The following is a 13,071-nucleotide window of genomic DNA, read 5'->3' as shown; positions in this document are numbered from 1 at the left end:
TTCCACATCGGGCTTCCCAGTCAGTGGGGAGTCTTCTTCTCCCTCTGCCCCCCAACTCTGCTCTCTCTCTCTCTCTTTCTCTCAGTCTTTCTCAGGTGGATGAATAGAGTCTTTAAAGAAAAAAAAAAAAAAGAAAACAAAAAAACAGGGAAGTTGGAGGTAATGTTTCAAGTTTAGGGTTTGTTCCACATCTTAAACTGCTGAGATGGTGTGGGTCTAACCCATTAGTGCTCCACTGGGGACCATTTTGTACGCCAGGGGCTATTTGGCAACATCTGAAAGCATTTGGTTTCCAGCACCAGTGGGTGCTACAGACACCCAGTAGACGTAGGCCGGGGACGCCGCTCAGCCTCCATCAATGCGTGGGGTAGCCCCCGACCCCCACTCCAGCAAGAGTGATCGGGCCCCAGATTTCAATAGTGCCAAGGTTGAGGAACCCCGCTTTAAACAACTCTTCTGGGCTTCGCAACACAGAATCTCCTTACTACGGCCAGGGCCCCACAAGAGGGGTCTTTCCTCGGTGCCAGGAGGGGACTGTGCTTTCCCTGCCCACATCTGCGCGGCTCTGGCACCATGTGGTTCCTCTAATGTTACACCCATTGCCAAGACAAGACAGGTTCAAATAAATAAATAAATAAATAAACAAACCACCCTGTGATTTTGTTTGTAGAAGGCGGTTGGTGTTATTGCTGCGAAGAAGGGCCTGGAATTTCTGAGGGTAGTGTGCCGGCAGTCACCTTACCGACAAGCCCTTTCCAGCAGGCAGGCTCCCGGAGCTTGTTCCCTTACAGCATGTACTTGGCATGGACACAGCCCTCCCGATTTAGTCAGAGCAGCTGTTCAGGAAGGAATCGCCTCCAGAGCACACAAGAGACCCACCGGAAAACATACTCCTTGTAAACGCGGGTTCGGTCCGCAGCGTACAGAGGCGGGTCCCCGGCCCATAGAGGCGGTAAAGCACTGTTTTATACTGGGGGTTGACAAACTAGAGTGTGTCCAGAAGAGGGCAGACACCGAGATTTTTTCCTTGCAGAATTAATGACCTGGGAGCAACCATGTCAGGAACAAGGGATGCTAAGCTTAGAGCGTAAAGAAGATTCAGGTCATAAGCACTGATTTTATTCATCTAAGGACTGTTACAGGAGAAGGGGGTCTGGCTTGTTCTGCAAGGTCCCAGAGGAGAGAAGTAGGGACAGAAGATTGAAGTTTTAAGAGTCCGTATTTCAGCACAGAATGGAACAGACTGCCTCATTAGGGGGGTGTTCCTAATAAGGAGAATCAAGTAGAGAATGAGTAGAATAGAACAGAAGGAGAAAATTGGATGACTGCCAGCCACATCGAAGTGATGATGGACATCGGTCACTGGAAGCTTTGACTGAACCGTCAGCATAGCCCAGGAGGTGGCGGGTTGTCTAAGGGGACAACCTTCCTTTGTGGCTGTGTGAGTTACAGAACTGTCAGAAGTCTTCCTCTCGGTACAGTTAAACTCAAGACAGAGCAAGACCTATTTCAACCAGCATACTGTTTCTTTTGGTTGAAGCCAGAGACCTTCTGGAAAGATTGCCAGTGGGAAGAAATGTGCCAGAGGTGATATTGTTCATTTCAGGGGCCATTTTGTTTTGGTTCATGACTCCTCTGGCAGTCTGTGGGTGGAAGGCAATTTAGACTTGTCTAAGGAAGAAAATCCCTCCCCAGGCTCTGTAGATGCTCAGTGCTCCACAGCTAATTTGGTGTCTGAGATCCCATTTGAAGAAAACATTGTCATCCACCCATCAGGATAAATTTCTATTGTTCGAGCCCTTCATATGAACACAATTACTATCTAAATATATTTATGAAGAAGGACCCCACGGCTGGATTTAAAGAGACACCGCCCTCAATGTGGTCTCCATGTTCTTCTTTTTTCACATAGAGATGACAGGGCCATGACTTCAGCCTCTGGAAATAACAAGGTGGGATCCCAACCTAGAGGGAACCAGAGTCCCGGTAGAGCAGCTTAGTGTCGTGTCTAAAAGCATAGGACGTGGTATCTCACGGACCTGTTGGACTTCAGGTCCTGCCACCTTGAAACTGTGTGGCCCTGGGCAAGTAGCTTGATCTCTCTGTGCCTCTGTTTCTTCCAGGGCAAAATGGTTCTTGCCTCATAAGATGGTGGTGAGGTTTGTGTGAGATCTTGTGCATATGGATCGTGGAACAGGTAGGTTATTGATGAATTGTGTTCTCATTCTCATTATCACGATCATCATCTTTTGAGGCAAAAATCAGGAACATAGGTTTGTAGAGCAAGGCTTCGATTGCTGGAACACTGCTTCACTGTCAGAACAGGTGGTAAAGGGAAATGGGTTGGTGCCACCTTAATATCCTTCTGATAAGGGGCAAGATAGTTTCTGAGCACTGGGGTCAGAAGTACTTCACCTGCAAGGACAGGGGAACTGTGGAGAAAGGTAGGCAGAAAGTTCTAGCTGCTGCCCTGCTGGTAATGCCGTGAAATCATGGGCAAGCCCTGAATGAGGAAGCCTAGTAAACGACTTCTGACTATAGAAACAAACAATTGAGTGCGCTCTGGGTGACAGTCAAGAAAAGAGCCAAGAACCCACTTTTCACGAAATGATTTCTGAATGTCTTTTCTTGTTTCCCTGCCTATTTCAGGTTATTTTTAACAAGATTCCTAGAAACATTTCACAGTTAGAATTGTTCTTGGAGAGCCTTTTATTCTGTAAGAAATGAGTGAATCCATATTTTGATAAACCTGACAAACACATATATTTGGTGCCGGCTCCTGTTCCTTTATTCTTTCCAGACTTTGATTTCCTTTGCTGGCTGCTTTAATGTCATTTGTTCCTCTCTTTGTGAATGGGCATTGGCTGCTTTCAAGTTTCTGGCTTTGGGGAAAGGAGTGTGTGTGTGAGTGTGTGTGTGTGCACAAAGACTCAAGGATATACACATATATACATATATGTGATTGTCATGCATAATAATTAGTTGTTTCAGGAATAACTTGGTTTCCTGGTCCAGACAGCCCCCTCTTCTCCCCTTCTCCCTCCTCTTCCTCCTTCCCTCCCCCTCCTCCTTCTATGTCATCATCACTGTAGCATCTACCATTTACTGAACATCACTTCATTTTTGTTATTATTATGTTCATTTAGCCAACATATAGTACATTGCTTTAAATGCCAGGTATTGAGCTAATTGTCTTACGTGTACCATCTTCTTGAATCTTTAATACACTCTATGGAGCAGCTGTTATTATTATTCCCATTTTACTGATGAAGAAACGGAGACTGAGAGAAAATAATCCGGCTGGTGGCTTACAACTGGTGAGGGTTAGGACCAGGGTTCTCACACTGCATTCATCTGATTTCAGAGCCCTTGCTGAAAACTAAGCTATACTCCATACTCGTTAACTGAAAACTTTGGAAAGAATATAGAACTTCTGGCTCTTAGACTCGAGAAAGGCTTCAGAAGTGATCTGGTCACATCTTCCAGCCCAGGCAGTGGTCTCTTCTGTAACTTATCTGACAGCTGTCTATCTCCCCTCCCGAGGAGAGATTCACCTCCTTAGGATCCAAAGCAAGACATTCTATTGTTTGAAAAGCCCTCCCGCTGCAGATTTTGGTCCAATTTTTCTTCTCTATATCATGACATTATAAAAACTTAAAAGTTTTATAAGTGGGAGCGATAACAGAGCTCGAGTAGTCGAGCTGTTTTTAAACACTTTTTTTCAGGTGTGGAAACCTTTTGTCCAAGTGGAATCCTACTTGGGAGTTGTGAATGGGGAAACTCTAACTGCTTTGGCAGAACAGATGGTCATCTGCGCATGTGTGTGCACATAGCCATCAACCTCCTCCCTTCAGTGTCTCCTGTGGCCACTCCATGGGCTTATTTGTTAGTCTTGTTAAGAGAATAACCTGAAAATAGGCTGATAAACCCAATATTTTACAGACAAGAAAATTGACGCTCAAACACTTAAGATGTTTGCTTAAGACAATGCTGCTGTATCCACAGAACTAAGATCTGAATCCAAGTCTCAGAACGCTTAGCTCATTCTCACTTATTCATACATGAGTGGCCTCTGTGTACACATCTCATATGGACCAGGCACTGCTTTAGGCAATGGGAACATGGCAGAAATCTAAACAGGCAAGATCCCTGCCATCAAGGAGTTCATGGTCAAGATGTTACCATCCAGTTTCTTTTTGATGGTCTGAGCCCTTGGAAACAATACACACACACACACACACACACACACACACACAAACAAACCATCCTGGACAACTTCTTCTGCATTTGGTCCAGTTTGCCCATGACTTTCCAAATGAATGGGCTCTAGGATTCAACTCAAGTCTATGCACATATTTGGTAATTTTAGAGTGACCTTTTCTTAACAATATTGCAAATTATAATTTTTTTCTACCTCTGATTTTCTTTTGGTATATTTGTGGAATATACCCATGGCTAGACAACCTGTTTCATGTGTATCATTCAAGAGGATGGAAAGACCCATTCAGCTGTGTAGGATTTTAAACTGTAAATGCCCGCTGGGTTGAGTTTAATGGAACAGTCTTGAGCGACATACTGGGACTTGGGGTGGATGGACAGAGAGTGAAGGGCATATAAAGACTTTCCTTTCTAGCCCAATCTGGGTGTCCAGCTCATTTCCTTCAATTCTTTCCCGACCTAACTCCCTGTGCAATGTGCATGTAAGACTGATCAGTTTCCCCCCAAATAAATAGTGAGCTCTCCTGCATCTGGATTCTTTCTGCTGTCTTAAATGCTCTTTCTCGATTTCCTGCCTGGCATCCAAGCCTACTCATCCTTCAAGGCGTAGTTCCAACATGAGCTCTCCAACTTCTCTGATCCCCGCCCCCTCAATCTCTGAGCAATAACCAATCACTTCCCCCTCTGAACTCCCTTACCACCTGCTTCTCCTTCTCTTGGAAGCTTAGTTCATCACGAGGGATCTTGTATGCTCTTATGCATCTGACACACCCTCATCACCTGGGAAGCTTGTCAAGAGCAGACCATCTTCTCACCTGAAGTGGCTGGGAGCCAAGGGTACCCATCCAGGGAAGGCACACCTTGGGAGGCACAGGCTGGAGTGGTGAGATGCTCGTTGGATTGCTCAGCTCGGATCCAGGCTCCCCTCATGACACATGTTTGACTTGGAACAGATTACAGGCTTCATGCCGTTCAACCAGAACCTGCAAATAATAAAACCCAGGTCAGGGGATTGTGGTGAAAATTATATCTGGTAATTCGATTATTTGTTTCTGTGAGTGGCAGTGAATGGCACATAATAGATGTTGGCTGTTTTTCTTATGGATTCCTACTTTGAAGGCATTTTCTCCTAGATAATGTTTAGGTTCAGTCATATTGAAACAGTTCAGCGGAAAAAACAGTCAGTCGGATTCCCCAAAGACTCAAAGTTCCAATCCTCTTTTTTGCCATTTAGGAATCAGGGTAGACAAAGGGAAAATATCTCACAGGAGAGTGGCTTGACCTTAGTTATATGTGCATGTCGAGGCATAGGGTAAGAGGTGTACTAGGCTTGAAACGAGCCGTGCCCACCAATTTGATCTTGCCCCTTGGCAGACTGGAGCATGGACATGTCTGAGGTCAGTGATGGAATTAAAAAGCTCTGGGAACACATTTTGTCCAGAGGCCAGAGTGTAGGCATCTCAAACTGTGCAGACTCAGCTCTTTGGGTCTTTTCTACAAGTAGCACAAAATCGCAGAACGCTTGCTAACTGTGATTTTAGAATTTCTACCTGGTGGACGCGTTGCATTCTGCCCTTGCTAGGACTTTGTGTTTCCTGCAAGTCAGTTTTCTCATCTGTCTGATAGGACCTTTTGTCACTTGCCTGTCTCTCACAACTTTTACCATGTCAGCATTCTATTCATGCCATTATTTATTTACTATTTACCTTTAAGTACACTTTTTCTTTTTTTTTAAAACATCTCTTTTTTTCTTTTTTTTTTTTTTTTTAGTAAACAGGAACAGGGGAAGCAAAGCTTTATTTTTTATTTATTTATTTGCGGGGGGGAGAAGCAGAGGGAGAGAGAGAATCTTAAGCAGGCTGCACACCCAGTACAGGCTTGACCCTGAGGTCATGACCTGTACCAAAATTAATAGTAAGGTTTTGAACCCACTGAGCCTCCCAGGTGACCCTAAATACATTTTTAATCTAAATAAAGGTGTTTGTAAAGGAAACTGTGTCATGACCTGAATGCAAAATCATATACAGAAGATTACTTTAAATATAAATGCAATGAAAACAAAACAAATTGTTATTTGTAGAAAGTATTATTACTCAAATATAACTTGATCCCAGTGTTTGACATTTCAGCTGTGAAACACATCCCACGTTTGGGAAATACTGGATCTTTCCGAGTCCATATTCTATTCTGATTGATAGTGAATCTAAAGACAAATGAAGAAATTGACCTAGGACATTGCCTTTTGAGTGACTGAACTTACTGATAACTTAGTACAATTCTATGTGCTTACTGTTTCTAGACAAGTCAATTAATTTTTATCAGCTCTTTGTACCCAAGCATTCTATTTTTTCATCACGTAAAGAACACCTACCAAAACTTGCCTTGTGTGTCTCTTCACATTTTTAAATTCTCATATTAATGAGTCACCATCCAGTCTTATTTCATCATTAATGTCATAAAAACCAGTAACTACCTCCCCATCCACTTGGCTAAAATGCGCTGTTTGTGTGTATCTTGGTGCTTACACTCTGATCCCCTCTGGAGCCCCACCAAGTGCCTCAAACTGTGAAGTTGGCCCTTCCCACTCACCTTTGCTTCCCCCTAAGCCTCTGGCCCAAAGTGCTGGCTCAGGTGTGAGGCAGGTAGATACCCACCTGCTCAGGGAATCTTTATTCCTATGTGCACAGGAACTACCTAAGAGCATTTTTCTTAAATGCAAATGTCGGGGCACCTGCGTGGCTCAGTTGGCTAAGCAACTGCCTTCAGCTGATCCCAGAGTCCTGGGATGGAGCTGCACATCTGGTTCCCTGCTCAGCGGAGAGCCTGCTTCTTCCTCTCCCTCTGCCCCTCCCCCGACTCACTCAAATAAATAAATAAATAAAATCTTTTAAGAAAGTGCAGATGTCTGCTGTCCCCACCTGACCCCTGCCTTCTCACCCCCACTGACAGAGGTCAGGTGTGGATCCTGGGAATCTGAATTTATTGTAGCTTCCCAAGATAATTCTGAGGCATGTAACCTCTAGACCACTTTGTGAAGGATGACTTAGCTTGTGTTTTTCTCCTCTTTCCCCTCTCCTCTTCCTCCTTCTCCTCCTTTTTCTTCTGGGACACGGGTAATTGTAAGTCTGCTTCAAGAACTGTTAGTGTTAAACTTCACCACAAAACTCTTCCCTGCACACAGATGACTTGCACACATTCCCCCGTGGCCAGAATTCCTGGTTTGGGAGACAGAAGGCTGTTTACAGCACCGGCCCCACTTCCCATCAGTCGACCCCTGCCCCTACATTGACCTTCTTCCTCTTCTGATATTGAAATGAGACTCTGTACTCTCCTTCCTAGGGATTTGGGTTTAAGATTAAATGTAGGAAAAGATGTAAAAATACTTTGTAAATTGTAGAAGATTTGACTAACATCATTAAAACTAGAAACTGCACTTGAAATTCGTTTGTTAACATGTCGGAGGTTCCTTCTCAATGATGTTTGGCGTCAGGGATTTCAAGCGGATTTCAATTGAATTTCATGCCAATGTTTCTGCTCAAGCATATGTTTGAGGAGAGACAGTTGTGGTCTCGCTGCATTTTAAGTTGTGGCATCTCGGCTATCCGAGCCTATCCTACCCAGATCCACTTAACAGCTTTGCAATGTAATTTCACAGATTCAGAAATTGAGGTCTTTCAGATTCGTTAATACAAATCCAAAAATTACCCTCTCTGTGTTTCCAGTGAAACCTCTACCCTCCCTACAGAATATAAAGTATCAGATACTAACAATAGAATATTAAAAGCCAAATTCAAGCAATTACCCACAGCTTTGGAGAACAGTCCCACACACAGCTGGTGCCCAATCAGAAAGTCTGTGTCTGTCACCCACCATCTCTGCTCCCGTTGGAATCAGAATGTCAGAGCTGCAGAGGATCTTCGAGATAATCCTCCTCCTCGTGCAGCAAGTGGGGAAGGTGAGGCACATGGAAGGGAGTAAGTCATCAGAGGCACGTGTGGATGAAAGCCAAAAAGGCTTTCGTTCCCGGGTCCCTGCGTGCTGGCTTACCGTTCGCGTCACTACACCCTGCACATTCAGGTAGCCTGGATTGGGAGTGGCGGACACCCAGCAGGGATTCCGTGGTCATCTCAATCTTTATTTGACTCCCCGGCAGGATTGTGTGAGAGAGCCAATGCAGCCTTTGGAAACATTTCTCAAAGAGCCTCCTTCATTCTCCCCAGCTGCTCTGGAGCCTTCCACATAGCCGACTCCATGGCTCTCCTCAGCCCTGATCTCCTGGCGTGTTTCCTATCCTCTGTCCTCATTCTTGGCTATGATTTTTCACCCACCCGCTCTCTCTGACTCTATCCTCCCGACTTTTCTCCTGCCTTTTGCGAAGCTTTTCTTCTTTTTCGTCTTTGTCTCCCTAGTTCCGCATTACAAAAAGTATATGGGCCACTTGGCAAAGATTCTCTTCTAGGGAGCAGGGGGCTTCGCGGGAATGAGTCTTGCGTTAACATCCCAGACACACTGCGTTTCAGTAAAAGGGGGAGCCACGTCACCCTGCGGGCTCTCCCCCAGGTAGAACAGACACGGTGGGAACCTCTGCACAGGCCTCTTTGACCTGGGAATGTGTCGCAGTGGGACAAGGAGATGCTAGTGACCTACCAGCACCTGAACATGGGGCTTAGCTGTGCCAGTTCTCGAGAACATGAGTGACCATATATTAGGACAATTAAGAGCACAGACCTTGGTATCAAAAATGACCAAAATATAAGGTCTGATCCTACTAATTTTTAACTGAGTAAACTTGGGCAAATTATTTAAACTCTCTAAAACTCAGTTTGCTTCTCTGTTAAGTGGGTATAAAATTCATAGATTAATGCATATAGTGCAGCATAGTATAGTGTGCCTGGCTTATTGTTATTATTGCTAATAATGGTAATAATAAGTATGATCAAAAAGGAAAACTGGCCAGTGGGAAATGAGAAACACTGGGCTTTCCTCCCTCCTTCCCTTCCTCCCTCCCTTCCTTCCTTCCTTCCTTCCCTTCCTTCCTTCATTCCTTCATTTTCCTTATTTTTTTCTTTTAATAGATATATTCAGTGATTAAGTCATGCCAATGGGGGGTGGCATATAAAGACTTGAGGCTGCATCTTGAGTTTTTTATACTTGAAAATAGCATGAAAGAGGGAATATATAGCCAAGGATGAATCAAAAGCTATGTTCAGAGCAAGTAGCAAACCCAGAAATAGTTAGATCTCAATATTTAGGAAGAAATCTTGCATATTCTATTTCAATAAGAATAGTCTTCCAACCGGAAAGATGAGAATATTATAGGGAAAAGGTTGCTGTCCAAGATTCATGAAAAGTATTTAACTGTCTCTGAGCCAAGATTTATTATCTCGGGATTAAAGGAATTGATTGATAAGATCTCTGACTGGTACTCTTTCGAGGGCGGGGAAGAGAAGGCAGCCTGGAGACCAGTAAATATTGCCCCAGTTCTTAAAAAAGACTGAATCTAGACTCCAGAAACTATAGACTCATAGCTTGAAATAGACCTTACCAATATTCAAGACAGCAGCTATTACACAAAGGATTTGTGAGCCAAAGAGTCAATGTTGTTTCATTAAAAAAACGATTTATTACTCATGCCAACTAATTTCATTATCAGGACAGATTTATTGCATGGCAGTGACATTTCAGCAAGGCACTGGATAAAGCCTTCCACGGGTGGGTTTATTCTCAGGCACACCAAATGATGGTTGTTTACTGGGAAGGCAGTCTGTGCCTAAAACAATTCTTGGTTTTACCCTAAGCAGTGGGGGGTTTTTTGTTATTGTTTTGTTTGTTTGTTTTTATCTTGACTGGAGCCTGAAGACCTAGGAGGCAGATGACACCACGCTGAAAGATCTAGGTAGCAATAAATTATCTGATCTTCTGTGAGCTTATGAAACCGTTGAAGTCTGGTTTGAATGGGTGCTAAGTAATCATATCTTGAATGTCGCAGTTGTTACGATTTAGAATGATCTCAACTGACTAAAACCTATAAAATGAAATTTATCTGAGACTAATGTAATGGGTTGTATTTTGGCATAAATAAATAAAATAAGATAAAATAAAATAAAATAGGCTGCACCGGTGTAATAAAGCACCACAGGCGTGGACAACTGTTTGTGTTAATAAGATACAAATTGGCAACAAACTCAGTGTAAGCCAAGAACATGTTGCCATTAACAGGAATGAATTTGGTGTTGACCACATTCATAGAAGTAAACCAAACTGATGATGAAATGTACATGATACGGACATGACAGGCTCACTGTGTAGATTTGTGCTCTTTCCAGGTGCTGTGTTTCAAGAGATAATCATAATAAGGATTGTTTTCAGAGGACAATGATCATCATGGGCAGTAATCTGGAAACCATAATATATAATGAACCATTAAAGAAAATGGGAATGTGTAGCCTGGAGAAGAGAAAAGTTGGAGGATGTAATTAGCAGAGGGAAGAATTTTGAGTGAGCCCAGAGGGCACAGTAGTTTCACTGGGTTGAAATCATAGTAGGAAGATTTTGGCTGAACATTATTAAGTTCTCCTAAGAACAAAGTTGCTCAAAAATAATAAAGGCCTGGCGGGTCACTGAAGATTCATTCCTAAGTAGGGTCTAAATGACCACCCATCTGCATGGCACGAGGGCCTGGTGTGCCCTGGGTGGGCCCTTTGCTGAGATCATCAGGGAAGTCCGTTCCAAATCTAAGGTACTATGATCTCCCCTCTCCAGGGATGCGGTGGAGTGTGGTGGCCAATGGGAGAGTCACTGCCATCCTCCAGCAACTTCTTCCTTGGTGGCTGCTCAGCCCGGTGACCCTTAGTCCCTGGGGCGGTGACTCAGAAGACAGCCATCCCTCGGAGAGAGGGCAGGTTCTAAGCTGCTGCTGGTGTGGGACCGCTCCTGCCTTTCTCTTCAGCACGCCTTCCGCCGGGCAGCCACGCCCACCGGGATTTTCTCTGGGGCTCCAGCAGGTGGCGCTGGAGGGACTCAGGGGACAGGAGGCCTCGTCTTTCTCTGGGGTTTCTCTTCCAGAGATCCTCTACAAGGGATTTTTTTTCATTTTCCAGCACTCCCTCTTCCTGGCATCTCGCCCTTGCGTCACACTCTCTGTTGTCCCCAATATGTCCCCTTACTGTTCCTGGTTTGTCTCTCTCATGTTCCAAACACCATTGCTCACTGTGTCCTATCTCAGTCATAGATGTCTTCAAATATGCCTTCTTTGCTGTGTCTGCGCACAGACATTGTCAAAACACATCCTCCTCGTGCCTGTCTTGGTCAGAGCCGTGTTCCAAAAGCACACATTTCTTGCTTGTTCACGCCTGTTACAGCCATGTTCAAACTCCTCGTTTTCTTGTCTCTGTCTTGTTCTGGGCCAGATCCTGTTCTGGGCCAGACGCTAATACGCTTTCTTCCTGGTGTTTGGGTCCAAACCTGCATCCTCCTGGCCAGCCCCCGTGTCAGTTGCAGATCTCCTGCTCACTCTTCCTTGAGGCCAGTTCCAGTCCTCTTCAGGACATACTCCATTTACTTACCGTGGAAGAAATGGGGGCAGAGATCTATCTGAAAACAGTGTCTGCGGCACCCTTGGAGCTTGGCCAGAGACAGCTTCCCCCAGTGCTGTGGCCTCGGGCCCTGCTGCTCCGAGAAGCTTGCTTCCTTCTTGGACTAGAACCGGCATCTTCTGCTGAAGGGCCTAAGGCAGGGCCAACAACATTGTAGTGTTTTTTAAAGACGTTGGAATCTTTCCCTTGAACTTGTGGCAAAACCCACAGTAGCAGCTTAAAAGCCTTGAATCTGGCCTTGTTGCTCCCAAAGGAAAGAACTCTTGGCAGCTCACACTGGGGAGAAGTGAACCTCCTCACTGCACGTGGAGGAGGGCTGGACTAAGCCGTGTCTGGGGGGGAACAGAGTGCTTGACTTGAAGTCAAGGACCCCAATTCCAGCCCTGGCTCTGCTCCTAACATGCTGTGAGATCTTGGCCCACGCTCTTCCATTCCTGGACCTCACTTTCTACATCTGTGAACTGAAGTTCGGACTCCGGGATCTCCAAGATCCCTTTCTGGTTCTAGGACCAAGGATACTGCTACATCCCTCAGCTACCTCGAAAAGCCCATGGCTTGCCTGCCTTTTGACTTTGTTTCAAAGGAATCACCCTCCTCATTTGGGCCTTCTAGACTCTTGTTCTTGCCAACTTTGTCCTTCGAATTAACCAGGAAGTCTTTTAGTCGAAGCTGAGGTCCTTGGCTCTTACCAACTGCCCCAGAGTAAAAGTCCCAGGGAACTAGACACCGCCATGTCCCAGAGCCATGTAAGGTTCTAACAGTGATCCTGGCTGTGACTTGATCGCATCTCAGGACTTTATCATACTCATTGTTCCTGCTGCTTAAGACATGTCAGTTACCATTTCTGTTGATGTCGACTTTAGTTCTGGAATTGAACTGGAAAGGAAAGAGACTGAAATAAGGAAAAAAAGATTGTCCTCAAACCGTTTAAATGCCTAGAAAACCACAAAAAAGCAAACAAAAAAATAACAAAACCCAAAACAAAACAAAAAAACCTCTGTCCTGCAAAAGCTTAATTTTATTGGGGAGAAAGTCACGCCTTAGGGAAGGGGAAAAGCCTCTAAAGAGAAATACTATTTAGTACTCCTGAAATGCGGTTGAGACTTACGGCACCGTGCTGAAACATTCCCTGTCTAGGCTGGAACTCTCGCTGACCAGTGGAGATCAGATTGAACTGGAGATCTAGTCTCATCCAGGATGAAAACAGTTTATGCGAGTCCTAATGGGCTAATGACTCTGGCTGGACCAATCTCTTTTG

The 13,071-nt window shown here is 44.7% G+C and overlaps 1 protein-coding gene across 2 annotated transcripts in view; it reads left to right on the top strand.

Annotated features, from left to right (window-relative positions):
* The window catches only part of HTR4 (5-hydroxytryptamine receptor 4), a 168,141-nt gene that overhangs the window by 131,072 nt on the left and 23,998 nt on the right, over positions 1 to 13,071 (top strand). The window contains exon 8 of one of the 2 annotated variants that reach the window (XM_032851485.1): positions 10,981 to 11,289. The exons of the other annotated variant lie outside the window; for it this stretch is intronic. Coding sequence (XP_032707376.1) covers positions 10,981 to 11,071 — 91 coding nt within the window. The 3' untranslated portion in view covers positions 11,072 to 11,289. Of the gene's footprint in view, positions 1 to 10,980; positions 11,290 to 13,071 lie in introns of those variants that run through there. 2 annotated transcript variants of the gene reach the window in all.

Source organism: Lontra canadensis, unplaced genomic scaffold, assembly GCF_010015895.1.
Source record: "Lontra canadensis isolate GAN:19392208 unplaced genomic scaffold, GSC_riverotter_1.0 scaffold5, whole genome shotgun sequence".
Taxonomy (NCBI): domain Eukaryota; kingdom Metazoa; phylum Chordata; class Mammalia; order Carnivora; family Mustelidae; genus Lontra; species Lontra canadensis.
The sequence above is the reverse complement of the archived record's forward strand: the minus strand, read 5'-3'. Positions and strand labels throughout refer to the sequence as shown.